The sequence below is a fragment of the Micropterus salmoides genome, unplaced genomic scaffold (genome assembly GCF_014851395.1).
Source record: "Micropterus salmoides isolate LMB-PRFRI ecotype aquatic unplaced genomic scaffold, ASM1485139v1 Ms_hic_scaffold_19, whole genome shotgun sequence".
Classification (NCBI taxonomy): Eukaryota; Metazoa; Chordata; class Actinopteri; order Centrarchiformes; family Centrarchidae; genus Micropterus; species Micropterus salmoides.
The window spans coordinates 22,790,560-22,810,520 of NW_024041039.1; the positions used below are offsets into that span (position 1 = coordinate 22,790,560).

Below are 19,961 nucleotides of genomic sequence, written 5' to 3' on the forward strand. Positions count from 1 at the left end.
GTAGCCTACTTTATATATCCAATAACTCATGAGAGTGTCAGGCCCCAATTCCAGATCCTTGAAGGCGTTTAGAGTATATATTGTCCTAAAAATGATGAAGAGGATGATGACGTTTCCAAACCCAGCAGCTAATTACTATGCAAGCGTGATGAGTTGAGATGTAGCAGTCACCAGAGGAGACAATGAGCACAGTCATCTCATGCATCTTTAATATTCTGCTTACATTTTGTAATAGGTGCACAGCGGAGCCAATAAGGGCTTATAAGAGCCCTCTGAATCAATTGAGCAGCCTAGATGATTTTTTTCTGTCTGCTAAATGTAAATGGACTTTTTAAAGAGCACATTCGTTTTCAAACATACCAGGCATGTATTTGTAACTGACAATTAATTTGGTATTGAATAAATTATAGGAGGAGTTTGGTACTGTTGCTACTTCTCAAGAGCAGTGGTGGAAAGTAACCAAGTAGGCTACATTTACTCAAATGATTGTACTTAGGGACGATTTTGAAGTTCTTGCCTTGAGTATTTCTATTTTATGCAACTTTAAACTTCTACTTGAGTATATTTCAGAGGGAAATATTGTATTTTTTTACTCCGCTACATTTGTTTAACACTTATAGCTAATTAGTTTTCAGATTAAGCTTCTACATTTAGAATAAAATGAATGATACGCTTATTTAATATAATATTAAATATTAAACCAGTGGTTATGTTTTCAGTTTGTGACCTGTTGAAAAAGCAGTTTCTAAGGCTTCAGATATAAATGAGTTGTTAGCAGATTGTTTAATTCAAATAGCAGTTCGATGCCCAGAGGTAAAATGACCCAATATTAAATAAATAAGTAAAGATGAGACAATTGTTGTTTTTTTTTAAGAAAAAATGTGTAGCAGATCTTTTTTCGTCTTTCATACTCAATTATTCATAGGGGGGGGGGGGGGGGGCTGACCACCGGGGGTAACAAAAAAATGGGACTGAATGGAGTGGTTCTATTGGTAGAAACTCTGTTTAACTGCATATAAAGTTGTTGAAACCAGCTCCACCTCGACCAGCTAAAATGCTGCGTACACATTAATGCATCAGTATTACAATCTAATACTATAATTTTTCTACACCGGGTTAACTTTTCAGCCATCTGACTTATGATACTTTAAAGGGACACTGTCATTTTTGAAAGAATAAATAATACAGTCTTTTTCTTACAAATGTAAAGTTTAACTCACCATCAACAATATGCACCCTTTCTCAAATCACTACACTCGGGTTTTACTGCTACAGCCTTACTTGGTCTGGTATGACCAGTAGCTTACAGTGGCTAATGTTATCTTACTTTAGATAGATATTGCTATGTAACTGATTACTGAGTCAGTTTCTGACTCTTTCTCTTACACTAGGCTTTACTTTTGCTATTATGCTGTAATCATAACCACTTGTGCCTACAGTGGTCGCCGTTCAGCAAACGTTTCTGAGTTTAAGTACTGTACATTTTGATCTTAATAGCTTTTTTCACCATTGCTCTCGACGGGGCTTGGTGTGTGCGCATATCTGACTGCACAACCAAGCATGCCTCCCATTCACAATAACCACTAAAGTCATGAAAGGCACAGCGAGACACTGTGATGGGTTCACTATGATCAGCGTTTGGGGCTTGAACGTGGTTAGGCCCCCTCCCTGTCCTTTCAGTGGCAGTTCAATGGCACACACCACACCCGAGGCAGGCAGGGGGGAACGCGCCGTAAACCCCGGTGTCACGGTCGCTCCGCCCTCACGTAATCCGTCGGGTACACTCACCCAACGATGACAGTCAGCAGCCTGTGATGTGGTTCCCAGGCCTGTTTATTCTTTGAAAACCCACTAAAAGTAGCATTGGATGGTAAGCTCACCAAAAGGACTCAGTGCTATTATAGGAGCACTTTGGGTTGAGTTTTGATCTGGTGGGTTTGTAAATAGGGCCCTGCCTTGCTGCGGGGCACCACTTTTGGGCTATATTGTTTAGTGTGACCTGAAGGAAGCTTTTTGATATTCATGGTGATTTGTAACCTGGAACAAAATGTCAAGTACACAATTGATATGACTTGTGGCGCTTAGGGTTGTGTACTTCATGAGGACATCAGTGTATGTTTTTCATAATGTTGATGATGATGGACAAAGGCCCACAAAATGTGCCCTGCTCTGCTTTTCTTCATTTCACTGAAGGACAGATTGCATTTTTTTTCCAGGGTCTTTATTTACCCCTGAAAGTCAGTATAACTTTTAAATCTAAATGAGTCCCATAAATACGTCAACTCCCCCATTTTTTTCAGTTGTGGTTTTTAGTGTGAGCTATAATCATTTCTCATCTTTCTTTGTCTCTGTGTCTGTCTGTCTATTTGTGTGTAACGACACACACAAATCCACATACACACACAAACACAGTGTGTTTCTCCTTTTCTAGCGAGAGCTTCTGATGCAAGGGCGGCAATCTGTAATCTGTAGTAATTGCATGTTGCAGAAAAACATTTTTCCGCTGTGGTAATCGCTGCAATATGTGCAGTTACGTTGCCAAAGTGACAGCACCCCCACCCCCTACACACACACACACACACACACACACACACACACACACACACACACACATACAAAAGAGTATCCTGACTCACTCTGACTTTGCCAAAAGTGTCCAGTTAAAGATCTGGAGAGTGCTTCTCAGGATGACTGAGGGACAAAGACATATAGACAAGCAACTAGTATTGTGACAAACATGGGACTGGTAAGCGCGCGCGTGCACACACACACACACACACACACACACACCTGTGAGGTTGTCATGCTGCATTCACCTTCTGCAAAAGATTTATAGTTCCTGCAAGTGACAGTTTAACTGCCATGTATCCCCGGTGCCAGAGCCCTGCCAGAGCCCAGCTGCCACACACCAATCTGGAGACGAATCTTTCACAGGAGCCACATCAATTCACTCTCCCTGCGCCTTTTTAACAGCTACCACACAATGCAAGCAGGTGTCGAAATTACAATGAGGCTAATACTAATACCCTAATATTACTTACGTCCTGAAGAATTGAGTCATTTGTCAAAGTTCCTCCTGATTAGTGGAAGTTGTAGCCACATTAAATGTTGGGAGTGTAGTGACGGTCTGTGGCTGAACCATTGATGCATATTTATCAAACCATTGTCTACCATTTCACCGTTCTCTGTACTCAACTCTGTTTGACTGCGGCGCAGGTTTATGAGGTCATCATCACCGTGAGACTGAGGGTAAACTATATTGTGTCGAAAAAGACAGCACGTTTTACTTGCTCTTCTCACTGCCTCAGCAAATAATCTCTCTCTCTCTCTCTCTCTCTCTCTCTCTCTCTCTCTCCCTCTGTCATTGCAGCTCAGCAGTGCCGCACATTTATGATATCATGATCCACTGCGTCATCACCCCTTTGCCAACAGTGCCTCAAAATATGTCAGCCTAGTTAGGCTTTCTTATGTTGCACTCGTCAACGTGTAACCACACACACCTAGTATAAGGACAAGTAATACTCAGAGACATTTATAGATACACAGCACAGACACCAAGATTGCAACCAGACTGTGTGTGCAAACCTTTTCCTCTCTGGGCTGCTACTCTGACTGCTGAAGCCATCCAACCTCCCAGCAGTTGAACTTCCCTGTGTCTCTAATGGAGTCTCTCTGTCAGATCAAACAGCTCCTACTGACGAGGAGAGGAGACAGATCGCAGCGCTGGAAGCCGTTCAGTCTGACAACCCGAACACGTTTGACTGGCAACGCAGCCTGTGTCTACTCTTCCATCGCTAGAGATCCCACACAAATATAGTAGCACCACCAGAGAGGGGAAGGGGGGGTGAAAAGTGGGGAGGGGGTATGGGAGCCCAAGCCTGTCGGCTCAGAAAATAAGTTGTGAGGCGTCACCCTCACACAAAGGCAAAGCCCCGTAGCTCAGTCTTTTCTCAAAATGAAATCGCATGTGAGTTGAATATTAGGAAGTGCGCATGGCTTCCAGCAACCACCAAGCCATTATAGCAGAGCCTGTAAACCACATTTTCACCAGCAGACAATGCCCCTTTGTGCTTGTTGTGTGGCTGTCCCTTCTCGCTGAAGAGAACCTGAAGAGAAGCCATGCACTTCTAAAAACTGTGGAGACGTGAGAGTGAAGACGTGAGGAAAAGTGATAAAGATGAATTGTCAGTTTTAGATCTCTGGTTAATTAGTGGCAGTCATGTCAGGAGGGGCAAGAAGGACAGTCTGCCCTCATTTAGCCCCATGGCGAGGGGGGCCTTTGATGTGGTTGCACATGGAATGCTGTTGTTCATTCCTCTCTGCAACAAAAGCCACATGTTTTTATTTTTTGAGACTATATCCCTGTTACTTCAAACTACGAAGAAAGACGGTGAGTTATGTAATGTATGAAATTAATGGCATTAACTTTAACCAGCAAAGCACAAGTCAGAGAGGACTCTGCCAACCAGGCACTGTGCCAAATGTATTGTTCTTAGCTGCATTTTGTATTTGTATTCAAATTGCTGAAGGAGACAAACTCTCTTAGTCACTCCTGCTGTCTGTGCATGTATAATGTCACTGCACACACACATTCAAGCACAGCCTTATGTAAACACACACAAATACACACTATGTGCACATTTCCCACTTTTCAACTATTGTCATCAGTGTTTGTCCCTTACAACTGCTTTCATTGCTGTTAAGGGACTCTTTCAGCAGAGGTCATTCCAGGTTCTGTCACACTCATTCAAGTGCAAATGGACTTCAGAGAGCCCCCAAATATTGGATTTGCATTTATTTCCCTCTTCAGAGGGGTTCAGCCTCTCAAGCACCATCTGACTCACCGCAGAAATCTAACCAGATTTGAGCAGGAACGCGGCGCTGGTTTCCTGACAAGTGTCCGTGCCACTTTCCTCTGCAGACGTGAGACAACTCTTGGAAAGTACTCGGCTGGCCCTCGGGGCTTTTCATCGTAAGGAAACAAGGGTGTGGTGACTCTCAGCCTGCAAGCCAAGGAGCTCAGGAGAGCACTCAGACACATAATATTGTCACCCCTCATAAATCTAGTATCTTGCACAGTAAGTGATTATTGCCAGTCATTCCAACTGATTTCAAATTAAGTCAAAAGAAAATGAATCACCTCCAAATGTCACCGAGTCTTTCTGCAGTGAGTGCAGAGAGTCACTGTGTTGCATGCAACTCTGTGATGCCTTTGGGCTTGATTCCCAGTTCTAGATTAAGCAACCCTAATTGGAAGCTAAAACTTATTTTTTATGGAGTCCCTCCATTCAAACCATTGCTTGAGTCAAGGACTTGGCATAATTGGAGTCCGGAAAACCAACCACCAGGGAAACCTGTGTGTCCGAAGTGACTGAATGTTTCCTCTCATCATCTCCATTGCTAATCAGTAGTGGCGTTGCCCATGTACAGTTAGCACCCTGGCCACGTGGAGCTAGCATAGTAAGGCAGGACTTTCCTCTTTGACTCAGAGCCTTAGGCGTCCAGTGAGGCTTTGCTGTAACTGCACACTAATCCCCTGATTGCTGTGTTTAGGCGCAGCATGTCGCTGCCTCACGTCAAGGCGGCCGCGGCTAACGACGAGCTAATGACACAACGATGACAAGGAGCGTTTGTAAACCCAATCAGTAGCTTGGAGTCTGGCTGCCTGGTGATTAGGTTAATCAAACTCTGTACTGACTGAATGACTGGCTCGCTGTCTGCCTCTTATGTCATCACACTGATTAAAGGGGAAAAGTTGTGTTTAAGTCCATCAGACCCTTCTAACTCAAACGTCTTTCTGCCAGGTTGGCAGTGTTAGCACAGCAAGCTGTCTTGCTATAACGTTGAGAGCTGAGAGGACTCCCCTTTTATTGAGGACTATCTTAATTTCAGTGTTATTTTGCTAATTTTAACATAATAGAATGTGTAAGGATGCTATTTAGTTTGTCACCCACATGCCATAACTACAAACAGGTAGGCTATACAATTATGAAGCAATTAATTTCTAACAGCAAAAATAAAGCTCCTTAACTCCTTGACATGCACAGGTTTGAGAGTCGCTTTGTAGGTTACACTTTGTTTACAAGTTGTATCTCACAGGAAAGGCTTATTGGTTAGGAACTCTCAATCCTGTCAGTACGGTAAGAGTTACCACAGTACACAATAGTTGTTTGAATATTTTTTTTAACAAGAAACACAAATTGTGACTTTATAAAATCAAGAAGGCACTCACTGATATTTTTCAGTTAAGTCCTCTGCTGTTTAGTCACCATGTGGGTAATTCTGCTGGACTAAGGCATCGGGAGACCGTATGTTAGTTCTGACCAGCTATTACGGTGAGGTCAGACAGCATTTAGAGGGGGAAAACATCATGTTGACATGCACTGCTCTTCTCTGACTCAGCATGGGGAATAAACTCAGGCGGTGTGTGTGTGCGTATGCATGTAGCCTATATGTGCCAGTTGCAGTTTATGCGTGTAAACAGTCAAGTTCCATTTGTGCTTGTGACGGCTGCGTCTGGGACCGTGAGAAGAGTATGTGCAGCAGACGCAGTGACCTCACACCAGACAGACTATGGAGAAGAGATGGGGCCACTTCTGCTGCGTGACCGAGGGGGAATCCCTGGCACGGTGTTTCCTACTGAGCCAATACAGAAGTGAGCAGCTGCAGAGAAAGTACGAGATCTATAAAGTTTACTTCAGGGCAAAACCTGCTGCAATACAGGGATAATAGATCTTTTTGTAAATTCTGTATGAGTTTTTATAATGTAGAAATGTCGCGGAAAAAGCAAACTCAGGATAATAGGAAATATGGGCACCATTTGAGGCAGAAGTAGATAATTAAGTTTTAATTAACTGTTTTAAAATTTTAACTTACATTAAACACAAGTAGGGACAAACATTTTAACTTTTGGGGGGTTATGTTTGGGACTATCTCTTGGCTGGAACTGGCGACTTCTTGGAGTCTTGTTACCAGCTTACACTGTAAGAAGTCACTGCATCTGGCAATGAAATAGTCCACACACACAACCCCTCATAAAACTCGTAAATTTTAAATTTTTACTCTTTGGTTTTTGTATGTATTAAACAAAAAAAAGGATATGTGTTAAGCAGTGAGGTCCTGTAGACCAATTGTGTTAACTTTGGACAGAGCCAGACTAGCTGTCTCCCCCTCTTTCCAGTATTTATGCTTTGCTATGCTAAGATAAGCTATCCAAGGAAGGTTGACTGAGAACCTTCATAGAGATGCTAAGCTTACTGGCTGCTGGTTCATGTTTTCTTCATATTGTTATATATATCATATATCATTAGCTATATGACCATGACAGTGCTATCAATCTTCTCATCTAATGTTCAGCAAGAAAGCCCATTTCCCAAATTGTCGAAATGATGATGCTAAATGCTCAAATTTGCATCCTCCTTCTGCAGTGCTAAGTCAAAAAGCACAATTAGGTGGCCCATTACTGATGCAGTTAGAAGTCAGTTATTTGTGCTCCCCAATGAATAGATCTAGAGAAAACTAAAATCCCATTTTTTAAATGCTGTCTCCACAAAATCAATTCCCTGTGGTTAAAGTTATGTTTGAGGGGAGGGAAGAAGTAACCTAAAAACATGTTTTATTGCAGCAAAGACAATTAACTGTATGTAAACAAGCTGAGAAAAAAAATTCTGGGAAAATAGAGAATCTGAAAACATTTCATAGCCTGCAGCTTCTCACATCCTATCATTATCTGCATTTTTTCCTCCATCGTAATTAAGTTTTTTCTTTATTGCTTATGGGAAGAGGGATAGGCTATAAGGATGTTTTGGCCATGATTAAAGTTGCTCATAATGACGTGAAGATTCAGTCTGGAGGATGGATTTTTTTGTCTGTGAAAAACATTCCTTTTAATCCTTTGATGGTGACAGAATGAGTTCCTCTGGGCCTTAGATCTTTGCTAAACTTTCACACATGATAAAATAAAACCCTCTGTTCCTCCTGGGTTCCATCTTATGTAAAGAAGTTGCTGTCTGCTGATATGTTTCTGAACATGTGGGATCTCCATAAGTTTGAGTCATTTTATGTGCTGCCGACCAGACCCATGCCCGCCCATTAAAGTAATTTGTGGGTTAGAATTCAACTGTAATGTTAAAAACAAAAGTGCACAGCAATCGCCGTTGTGCTTAGTCACAGGCAGTTTTTGCTTTTCCTTCGTCTTACTTCAACAGAAAAGATGTTGTTGACAACATCTGTTTAACGATACAGGGAGGGGTCTAAACAATAAGTCTTCTTCGTCTGAGTCAAACTCAGGTCACAGCTCTCTAATTGTAGCCAGAGTTACTGAAAACAAACTAAACCTGTGATGACACAAGTGTTTTATTTCAGGTTTTACTTTAAATTGTTTATCTTATTTCCAGCTCAGCTGAAAATTGCAAGCAAAATCTATATGCCAGTGTAATTGCAGAATAAATTTAGGTTAATAATACATAAATTAGCTTACAATAATACTTGTGTTTTTTCTACAATCCTAGTCTTACCATGTAATAAGTTGTGGTGCTGGCCTGTGGTTTAGGGCGTAGGTTTAAAACAAAATTAAATAACAGAAAATAACGAGAAAGGCTTTTTCTTAATTTAGTCATTCACCATGCAGGACGAATGAGGTCATGAAGAGTCTAATAACAGTGATGTGGATTTAATCATTTTAACTTAAGGGTTTTTATGAAATATTATCAGCTCGTAAGTGAAGCAAATTAACCATAAAGAAATGAGTCATAGAAATAGAAGAGCCTCATCCGCTATGGGCATTACTTTTTAAAAATCAAGCTAAAGAATTTTACATTGTGATCATTTCCATCTCGTTATCCAATTACTCAAGCATTTTCAAAGTCTGCATATTTTCCTGCCTACATCTAGTTTGTTCCTGTTTCATTAGTTGTTGTTGCTCACTGTTTTGTTTTTTCACGTCTGACGGCACCACTTAAAGAATCTGGTCTAGACATAATAAATTGCTCCTACATCACTTGCATCATATCTGGACTTTTGTGTCCTTCATACCAATTATTTTCAACCAGTACTATTTAAGTATCATGTAGGACTGTAGTACATATTGACTTTTTTTTTTTTTATGGTGTCATCTGAAGGTGACCAAAGTGTTCAGCATACATCCCCTGAGTTCTCTGCTCTCACAGCTGCCATGCACAATCAGATCACAGAGTTTAACATGCAGACTAACTCTGGATGAACTGTGTCAAAGGGGGCTGAGACACAGAGCTGAGGATTATTCCCGCCTGTTTGGCCCGACACCAGTCTTTAGATCATATTTGCTCTTTACCGGATGCTGCCTCAGAGTCAATGCACCTACAGTTTACTTTCCAGTTGAATTACAGAACACCCCCAGGATTGTTTGTTGAAAGAAGTTGCTCAACCTTTAACACACCACAGTTACAGAAACCTTTACAGCATACATCCATATTATCAGATTGGCTGAAAACAATCTGGCAACTGTGGTTGCTTGTCGACCACCAGAAAATTGTATTTACTACTACACTTAACACGACTTTAACCTTGACCAACACAACGCTGAGCCTGGTGGAAAGTGCACAAGGGCGGAGGCATGTTTGGGGCGGATGCAGGTTCAGGATTAGTTGACCACACAATCAGCACGCCCCTCTGCATACTCTACCTGGAAGCCATCTTACTGGCAACTCCTGAAAGTGTTCCCCATAAAGTCGTGTTGACAGACGGTGAAAACGGCGAGACGGACCAAAAAGTAAATAAGTACCTCTAAAAACGTTTACAGCCCTAATCAAGTCCAGAGCGTTCCTTCTATCCAATATGCCTTCAGAGTTTTATAAATAGATATTATACTTGGCTAAATTGGAGACAGGATTTCGCTGCTCGGTGGCTGTCCTGAGTTTTCTATTATTTGCTTTCACTTTAGAATCTTGAAACTCTTAATATCTGGTTACAGATTTCAGCCCGCTCAGCCCAGTCTTCATGTTTTGGCGTCACTCAGGGGCCTCACACTCAGCAGGATCTTGAACGGGCTCCCATCAAGCATGTTAATTTAAGAGAGGAGAAAAAAAATCTTCACCATATTACTTTGTATTAATAAATTCACCAGAGGCCAGCCATGCGTTCTGTCAAATTTATAGCCCTTTTCTTTTTTGAGCTACTGTATTGCGCCTTTTTATTTGTCAGTGGTTCTTAGCTTGAAATTCGTCTTGAGTTTTATCCTCTGTGAATGACTCATTTTCATGCATTTAAAATGTCTTTTTCTCACACTGTGCATGTGTCGCTCAGGGTTTTCCCTCCCCCGAAACTTGTAGAACAAACCAGACCACCTCCCAGAATCCTCCAAAATAACCTCGCTACAACTGTGGCGAGGCATGGATTTTGGCGTTTCTCACACACAAGCCCTCACTGCCATTCATGCAGCGCAATAAGCCAAACATATAAAACCATTCCCACCCTAATAAACCGGGGCCTTTTTCTCTGCCACAAAGGGAGCTGGCTCCCAAGAGCGTTACCACTCTAAAAAAAACGGACCCCTGTATAAAATAGCCTGCAGGGAACACTTCCAAGTGGAGGGAAATGCGGTGACAGAAACTCAGCCAAGGATATGACCCAAAACACAGGCCCAATCACAGCTGCTATAAACCAGGTACCCCACCTGATGCAAACGCTGCCAATATGTCAGAATCGGAAAAATCAGTAAAGTTTATACAATTCCACTTCACAGGGGGAAAGTCCGGTGCTTTTTAGGGAGCCTATGTTGCTTTTTTTTTCATAAATGTGTCTCAGAAATGCTGCTTTCTGATTAAATAGCAGGGCTGCTGTTTGAGGGTTAACAGGTGTAGCCTCATTGTGGTTATTATCAGTGAACTGCAGCAGCACTGTGAGTCTGCATCAGATTAACGCCTCGTTGTCGCAAAACTCTCCACCTCGCTTTCTTTTTCTTCCTCTCAGAACATGCTAACTGTCAGACTATTAGCTTTGTCTTGTGCTCCATAATGAGATGGATGCCATGAGAACGACAGCTGCTCTGTCTGTTCTTTTTGTGACTTGGTGTGCATGTGTCATACAGTATGTTTTACATGTATGTGTGTGTGAGTCTGTCTGTCTGTGTCTCCCTGAGCTCTAGCGGAGGACTGAGGTTTCTGAGGTGAGGCGTCCTCTCGCTTCTCACGCGAAGTGCATCTGATGTTGCACATCACATGCTTACATGTGTTCTCTGTCTGCACTGTAAGATAGCCCTAAATGTGTAAATTATTAATATAACACCTACAGTGCAGATGGATAGTGTTTGTATTGTGCTGATATTTGTGATAGTTCTTTTTCAAATCATAATTAAAAATGAGTGAGAAAAATGAGTTAGCAAAACTAAACAAAGATGTAAAAGATTTTTATGAGAAATTTACAAATAGTTTTTTGAAATTCGGGAACTTCAATAAGTGTAGTCTTTTTGTCTAATTTTTCAAATGAATAAGATATTGCTTAAAGCATCATTTAGTGACTTCTGGATTGATGAATACATTATTTCCATAAGCTTCATCTTACACAGTATTAAAGCCAGAGCTCAGGAAGCCAGAGATTTAACAGTCTCTTTGATTTTCTGTAACTGTTCCTTTTAATTTCAGTTTGATTTGAGTCTAAAAAAGAGAACTTGCCAAATTGCTTTGCCTGTGTAATGCAAGTTGTTAAACTAACCACTGGGATATTTTGCTTACATGAGGTAGTCTCGATTTCAAATGCTTTCAGATTGAACTGGAAGATTTAATGACTCTTGGCCTTTGTTCTCTCGCAGTTCAGTTTCAGTCTCCTGACAGAATGAATTGTGAAAGGATATTGCATATTCACTAATGATTTCCAATGGATGATTACAGCTTTAAATGCTTGTCTCTTTTCCACCTCTTGACCCTCTCTCATCCTGTCTCACTTCTCTGATAGGGTTAAAAATCAAAATCAGGCACCCAAAAGCACAGAGGCAAAGAGGTTAAAACGGCTCAAAAGCCCAATAGACAGCATGCATGAAATCTAAAGTTGGTGACACTCTGTAACCGGTGAGGAGATAAAGGGATGCAGATCCAGCAGTTGTAGAGAAAAAAGGAGAGGGGGCTGAGCCTTGTCAGGAGGAAACTATAAATGCCTGGTTGTCTGTAGAAGCTGTGAGAACACTGGAACATCATGCCCTGTCACTGTGGTTCCACTGAGGATATCAGAGGATTGTTCTCATGTGAGACACAGATGTACTGAGTGTGTGTGTTTGACTGTCTGTGTGTGTGTCTGTGTGTGTCTGTGTGTGTGTGTGTGTGTGTGTGTGAGACGCTCCAGAGATTTTAAGATATACTCTGCAAACAATTAGGAGCTGGTAGTGCTTCTCCTGTGGCTGTCTCTAATTAACACTGCAACGAGGCTTTAATTGGGAAGGAGATTTCATTTCTCTCTGCTGCCTGTCGGTGGCTGTCTCCGTGGTTGTGTGACAAACAGTGGGAACAAGTGAGTCCCTTGGCTGCTATCAGATGAACAACTTCTATGTCAAGACTACTTAATGTTTGTGTTTTCATGAGGTTGATCATGACTTACAGGAATTAACTCAACAAGTGTTCTAGTTAAAAACAGGTAAACCTCTTCTACTTCTCTACACTTAAGAGCCTCACTATTTGCAAGTAAAAGCTGCCTGATTGGAATTACCATGGCAACAAATGGCTTCTTCATTGAGGCTGGCGTTTAGCGTCGCCAAGTATAGAGCACTCACCTCACCACATAGACCAAAAGTACCTCCTGGAAGTAAAGCAGAGTGAGAGAGCCTAATATGTTTTTCTTTGCTCTTTTATTGTATTGCCGTGTTCCAGTAAAGGGCCCAGTCACATGGAGCCTCTGAGCTCGTATTCTCACAGAGAGAGCGCCGAGTCTCACTTGATAATGAATGTCTGTGGTGAGAATCCCATTATGGCGCTACTCCATCAAGCCTCCAGAAAACACAGGAGCGGAGTGGCAAAGGCATTTAAGGGCCATATCAGTCAACCCAATGAGGGCTACTGTGCAAATTGGATCCTCCTTTGTGAACCTCCCTCAGCACACGTCTGAGAGTGTTTGGACAGGAGAGATAAATGCATTCACACTCAGCCTTTACATTTGAACGTGTTCATGTCATTGCTTTATTGTCAAAAGAAACAGGTGGTCAAAACTGACAAAGCTGCACTTATTAAACAAGTGGACAGAGGATGCGATGGAGGTGGGAGGGAGGAGGGGATGAGTGGAGTTAGGGAAGGGTGGGGGGTGGGGTTGGGGTTGTCCAGCACTCACCTCTGAGTAGACTGCTGCTGTAGTTGGAGAAGGAGTCAAAGATGCTGTTGGATGCCATGACAGGGAAGCTGGAACGGTGTGGAGCCCTTGCTGCAGTCGCTCTCCACCAACCTTGGTGAGGAAAAAGAGAGGACTGAAACACAGAAATGAAGTACGAGAGAGTGAGAAGAGAGAGAGACAGATGGAGAGCAGAGAGGACAAAACTCCTGGAGCTCAGAGCCAGTTTGCAACCAAGAATCTAGGGTTTGTGACTACCGCAGGAATCCCAAGCCACAAGCTTGCAGAGAGAGCAGCAGCGTGTGCTAGCAACAGCACCGGGTAGACGTTTGAAAGAGAAGTGGGGAGAAGAGGGTCAGAGGGAGAAAGAAAATAAGAAACAGCAAGAGGAGGCTGTTGAGAGAGAAGCAGTTTAAACAAGGGCAAGAGCAGAGTTTGTGTCTTCAGGTGTTGAGGTGGACTCACCAGGGCTGGAGATGAGAGGGGGCCCACCAAACGGAGCCCGAGTGGTGGAAGCGGGCCGGTGGGGAAGGCTGGTTTGTGGTCCTCTGTCACGCAGGGGGGCCGAGGGTCTGAGGTTAGCCAGCTAGCTTGATAGCGTGGTCTGTCTTTGTCTTTCTCTCCCACGCTGGTTGTAGCCTGACTGGAGTGTCAGTGCTAGTAAAAGGCTAAAAGCCACAGTCTATCTGCATCCTCCTCGCCATCCTCCACAAAGAGACACACACACACACTCTTCTCTGTGAGTGGTGGAGCCCACGTCACATGTCACGTGAGGTCACCGGGCCTTTTCCTCCCTCCCCCCTTCCCCTCCCTCCCTTCTTCTCCTATCGTCTTTGCTTTTTCTCTGGTTTCTCTGCTTCGGTTTTTACTTTCCATGCTTCTCCTTCTCTGACTCGCCATCTTCACTCTCACTTTTCATTGGTCGTCCAAGTTTTCTATTTTCTTTTGAGTTCAAACCAGGCAGCGGCCTGCGCCACTGTGGCTCACTGAGGTTTGCAGAGAGCACTGAAACCACTGTAGAAAAGCTGGAGAGGCTTTGAAATGTATTAAGCCAAACACAAACACAAGAGAGAGGAAAGGACAGGAGCGAATCAGACGAAGAGAAAGAGAAAATGAGAGATAACTGTGGCTTTAGCTGCTGCTGGGAGACAGGAAAGTGTCAGTCTCTAACTACTGAACAACACTGAGCATGTATATGTGTACGTATGTCTTGTGCTAGTTTTATGTTTGTCTGACTCACAACACATCTGTGTTTGTAAGAACCGGTGGTTTTGGGCCTGCAAAACCTCCACCCTCACTTACCACTTGATAGTATCATAATCTTAGTCTCATTAGAAGCAGCACTCGACTGAGCCTTGGGTCCTCTTCTCTGCATTTCTTCTGTTTCAGTATCTTTCAGGTTATATCCTTCATCCCCCTTTTACAGTTTCTCTTTCTTTGGCCTTCTGTCTCAATCTTTTTTAGATTTGATTTGAACTCAATTTAATCACATTTATTACAGTTCAGGTTCACTTAACTTTGCTAAAAAAAACTTTTACATCAGCGTCCTTGTGCAGTATGAGAAAACAAAAACATACCTTGTGGCCAAGTGAAGTCTCTTTCCTCCTCTAAAAGCGCAAAGTGATTTAACCTGATTGTGGTTTTCACACTTTTTCATTTTGTAGTTGATTTACTACTTATAGTACAGTGGCCTGAAAACTGATTTGATACTAGCGTTGCCTTTTCTTTTTCTATAGTTTTGATGCCATCAGTTTGAAAGTTTCTTCTGCAGTTTTGAGAAAAACAGGAAATGATTCATATTGCTCCAGATTCATACAGAAATTAACTGACGAGCAGAATGAGAAATGTGTCGAAAAAGACTTAAGTGATGTGGTACTGTTTACCTGACAATCTTGCAGTACTACATGAGTTTGTGTGTTTGTGTGTGAGTCCACAAATCACTGGCATTTGCAAACCTGTGGTATCCACACTTCCTCTCTCCTTTCTCCTGTCTCTCAGTGACACACTGACCATGTCTGGCCATGGGACAACAGACCCAAACCACTGTCTGGTCACTCATGTGACCCAATTGCTTTCCTGGGAAACCTGTGTGTGTGTGTGTGTGTGTGTGTGTGTGTGTGTGTGTGTGTGTGTGTGTGTGTGTGTGTGTGTGTGTGTGTGTGTGCAGCTGTGTGCACGTTTCTGTTCTGTTTCTGTTTCACACTGCTTTGTGTATGAATGTCAGCCCACGTTGTCCTCTGCTAATTGCTGGACAAAACTGCTGCATGGACCACAGCATGTGTTTGTATGTGTATATACAGTACCATGTTCTGAGTGTGTGTGTGTGTGTGTGTGTGTGTGTGTGTGTGTGAGAGAGAGAGAGAGAGAACTTGCCGCTCTTCCTGGTAGCCCGCACTGCCCTGTAAATGAGCAGTTGCCGTTGAGTTAGGCGGCAGCGCGGGCTAAATGACACGGCGTGTCGGCAAGTGTGGCCGAACGCTGAGGCCACAGCCACGGCCCCAGGGCTTTTATCAGTCCGGCCACGCGGCCACTACAGGCCTCCGACTTAACCTCACACACAGCGAGGCTTCCTCTTCTAACACCTCTGCTGCCTCCCGACATGGCCTCGGCCCTGGCCTGCCAGCCCAGGGACAGATTACAGCTCTGTGTCTCTCTTGAACAAGAGGTACTGCTGTCACACATGCCCACGGGGAGACACTGCTCTCTGCTAGGGACATGATGGCTGAGCATTTGTGCTAAATTAGATATAAGATTCTTTAGATTAGGAATAAATAAGATAGGTGCAACTAATTCCTACAACTGGTGGAGGGTCTCTGCAGGGTTCTGGTCTGTTTTCAGCTGTTTAGGAAAGGGGATGCTCACGAGTACTAGGGTTGTAGTTGTTTCAGTTTATAATCATTTTACTTTATATGTTTCTGGTAATAACTCATGTTTTATTTTTCAGATTTCATTTAAGTGTGTAATATATTTTTCCATTAGCTGTTTTCTCAAGGAAAGACTGTTTCCGATTAATGTCAGTTTCCTTATTTTTGTCCATTTGTGGTAAGAGATGTTGGGTCTGGATTTTCAATGAGGAATAGAGAAAAGCAAAACAAATATAGGGCCATCCCACAGCATTGTGCAAGAACGGGAATTGGCTACATTGTAGTGTAGTCCAAACTTGACATTTGAAGAAAGCGCTAGAGGCCTTTTTCTCTGTCCTCAGTCCGCTCTGTGTTTTTTCTTCTTTGTCTAGGTAAACATCTGCTTCATGTTTTGAAATGTATCTCATGGCTTTGCACTGCCCATGACCGTGAGGGGAAAATAGTCTGAAGATCATTGTGGCCGTCTTTCATTCAATTCTTTTTTTCCCCAGCCCAGGCCTTGTTTATCAAGCCCCTGTATTTAAGCTTAATATAACTCCTGTTTTGCTGAGAAAACTGTGGTGGTTTAATCACTGTCAGTGGTCCTACGCCTCTCGGGTGTGGCTCGCAAGGCAAAAAGGACCCAGTGCGGTCGTGCGTCCAGCTGCAAAGGGGCTTATTTTGTGGTCTAAAAATTGTAGGCTTCCCCATATGTTCCCTATAAACGTGGAATGCAGCGTGGGACTTGAGGAGGCTTTTATAATGAAGTGGCCGTCATTGCATCAAACACCACGGATCTCGGATAGGCCATGGGAGCCCATTTTTAGGCCGCATACACGGGTCCAATGTCCTACCAGCTCACTCACACCTCATACTGTCCATTTTCTTCTTATTATATTACATTGCTCATTCATTCCATTAACTGATGTTCCTGTCCACTTTCAGTACAGCATACTCATAATCTGTTATTATGATGTATAACTTTGCTCAGATTTGATATCTGTGAAATGTTTTCATCCAGGTCATAGTTATCCAAAGAAGGTTAAAGTCAAGGGCAGCTGGACTTGGTTGAAGATACTAGAAGACGTCCCTCATCCAAGAGACTTCTTCAGTTCTGACTGAGTAGTAGGGAAACTTAGCTATTTAACTTCTGTGGGGTTGTTTACCAAGATCATCGATACCGCTGGCAAACAAACCAGCTGTATCCTACTAGTTAGTCAGAAGAAGTCTCTTGGATGAGGGACGAAACGTCTTCTAGTATCTTCAACCAAGTCCAGTTGCCCTTGACTCAGATTTGATGTAGAAATAGATTGAAAGAGAGACTTAACATGGAAGCTTTACATATTCCTCATATTGATATAAGACACTTTTAACAGAGAGATTTCTTCTGGATATGCTCGATTCAGTATTTTTTGAAGCACCCCCAAAGAGGAAGTTTGCACAAGACACAAATGCAAAACATGTAACAATTCCTAACTTTAACGTTAAATAAACTGGCATGAAAACACACTAACAGTTGAACAGTTGAAACTGTTATTCCAAAGAGATCTAAGTTAAAAAGTTGTAGCTGTATGAGAAATTAGCGAGCTGTAACGAGCTCAGCATTAATCTGTGTGTTTGTGTCACATGTGTGTCTACATGTGTGTGTCTGTGCTGTTGTTGTCAATGTAAGCGAGGCACTTCCAGATGCAGTGGTTTTAGCGTGCAGTATCACGGTTGGAAGTGATCACCAGGCCCATTATTTATTTATTGGCTCCAGCAGACATGGAGACTTGACTGTGGTAACCACACAGAGAGGAGGGGAGTGGGAGCGCCATGTCGCCACACACTGAGCAGGCCGGATCCCAGAGTTCCTGAGGAGCGCTACATGTATACAGTAACCTGCGGCAGGACAGCAGAAAGTCTATGACTGGCCATAACAGTCGGAGAGCGCTCTCGCTACAATGTGGATATTTATGGAGAAAGTCGACAGAGATTGCTGTCAGGAACAAAGATCAAAGATTAGCTGTGTGAGGACAGAAAAGATTAAGAGCACAACAACAACATGACAGCTGCCGGTTAAAGGATGTAGCTGTATTCCTTCAGTGCAAGGTTGTACAGTACCTCTGGCACCTGCTGAAGCTCTTTAAGACACATTTACCATGTTTACAGGTAGTAAACCCTCCATCCCCTTCACCCAAGCTCTTCCTGTTATTCAGAAACTGTGCCAACACAAAGACTGAGCATCCAGCTTCCTTTACAGCAGGTTGATTCAAAACCTTCACAACCACTGGCAATGAGCTGTTTAGGCTCATTTGACAATTTATGGCTGTCAAATAGTTCCTGCTACGTACCTTAAGAAACACACATAGTCTTTAATAATAATGATTTAAATATTTAAATGAGGCACAAGTAAAGTTAAGTAATCTCTGTTTTTTTGATCATCTACATTGTATGAATATTTCTCTATTAATGGCCATTAGAGTAGATATACACATATAACAGTGGAGCATGAGAAGTACGTCTCAATGCTCGTAAAAAGAGAAAAGGCTTTATATCTGCATTTGTTCAGTGCTACACACTAAACAAGGACAAACTGGTTTAACTTAAAATAATTTATAACAAGTTTGCTTTAAAAGTTTGTGTCAGGCTAGCTTAGGCTATCCAGATATAAAGATAAAAGTTTCAATTTTAAGGCTTCCAGGTTACTTTTTCAAGAAGGTTTTACTCCCACTTAAAATTCAAGCAACTACATAATTCTGTTCAGCAACTTCCAAGTTCTTCTATTTATCCCAACCTCCCTAAGAGGTAACACGTTTATTTATTTATAAATGCTCCGTATTTGTATAGCGCCTTTCTAGTCTTTTCGACCACTCAAAGCGCTTTTCCACTACATCTGCATTCACCAGTCATACACATTCATACACTGAGCCTAAGTGCTCAAACAGAAACTAACATTCACACACATTCATACACTGGCGGAACAGCCGCCAGGGGCAATTCGGGGTTCAGTATCTTGCCCAAGGACACTTCGACATGCAACCAAAGGGAGCCGGGGATTGAACTGCTGACCTTCTGATTAACGGCCAACCCGCTCTACCTGAGCCACAGCCGCCCCTAAATGTTGGCGATACTTTCAGCACAAACACACACTAGTTCACACACTAGTTTTTCTTAACTTAGACAAAGGTAAAAGGAAAAAGAGTAGTTTTAATCTGCGATTTTCTCTCTTCCCTTTATCTTGTCTTTGAATATAACATGCTGCTATCAGGGGTTGGATGATAAGAGACAACATATGTGACATGTTGGGTGCGAAATGTGCATCGTATTCAGATGCTATTACTTTGAAAATCGAATCAGCAAGATGAGTGATAAAACAAACTAAACACTCCGCTGAGAGCCCCCTAGTTTTTGATTGTTTTTGCTCACAATGCTTATCACATTGTGTCTGTGTGTTTTGTGAACCACTTGTCTTCACCAGAGTGGTAAATTTACACTCGGGTTTGAGGTACACAGAGGCACCACATCATGGCAACAGAGCAGCTGGAGGGTGAAGTGCTGCAGCCTCACATAAAAGCACCCATAAACCCGAGACCTCAGTTACCCCAAATGCCCCAACGCTCAGTACACACAGACACACACAGCTCAGCCCCAGCCAGACCAGAACAGAGCAGACCATGGTCTTTCCACAAACCCGACTGATCCCGTTGACCTCAGTGCATCATCGGGATCTTTTGAGTTAACACAGGTGGAATATTGCAACCTTGTTTTTTTTCTTTTCAGTATTTGATCGTTATCGCGGAAATATATGCTAATTAATTTTTTTCTGAGTAGCTGAGGGTTTCGCTTTGCAGA

The 19,961-nt window shown here is 42.6% G+C and overlaps 1 protein-coding gene across 3 annotated transcripts in view; it reads right to left on the bottom strand.

The window, feature by feature from the left end:
- Positions 1-13,996, bottom strand: part of runx3 (RUNX family transcription factor 3) — a 48,736-nt gene extending 34,740 nt beyond the window's left edge. Inside the window, exons 1-2 of one of the 3 annotated variants that reach the window (XM_038728925.1) lie at positions 13,750-13,996; positions 13,288-13,398 (exon numbers count right to left, since the gene is read on the bottom strand). In XM_038728925.1, the coding sequence (XP_038584853.1) occupies positions 13,288-13,345 (58 nt within the window). In that variant the 5' untranslated portion in view covers positions 13,346-13,398; positions 13,750-13,996. Of the gene's footprint in view, positions 1-13,287; positions 13,421-13,749 lie in introns of all 3 variants that reach the window. The other 2 variants (XM_038728923.1, XM_038728924.1) reach the window with 2 other exon arrangements.
- Positions 13,997-19,961: the final 5,965 nt, after the last annotated feature.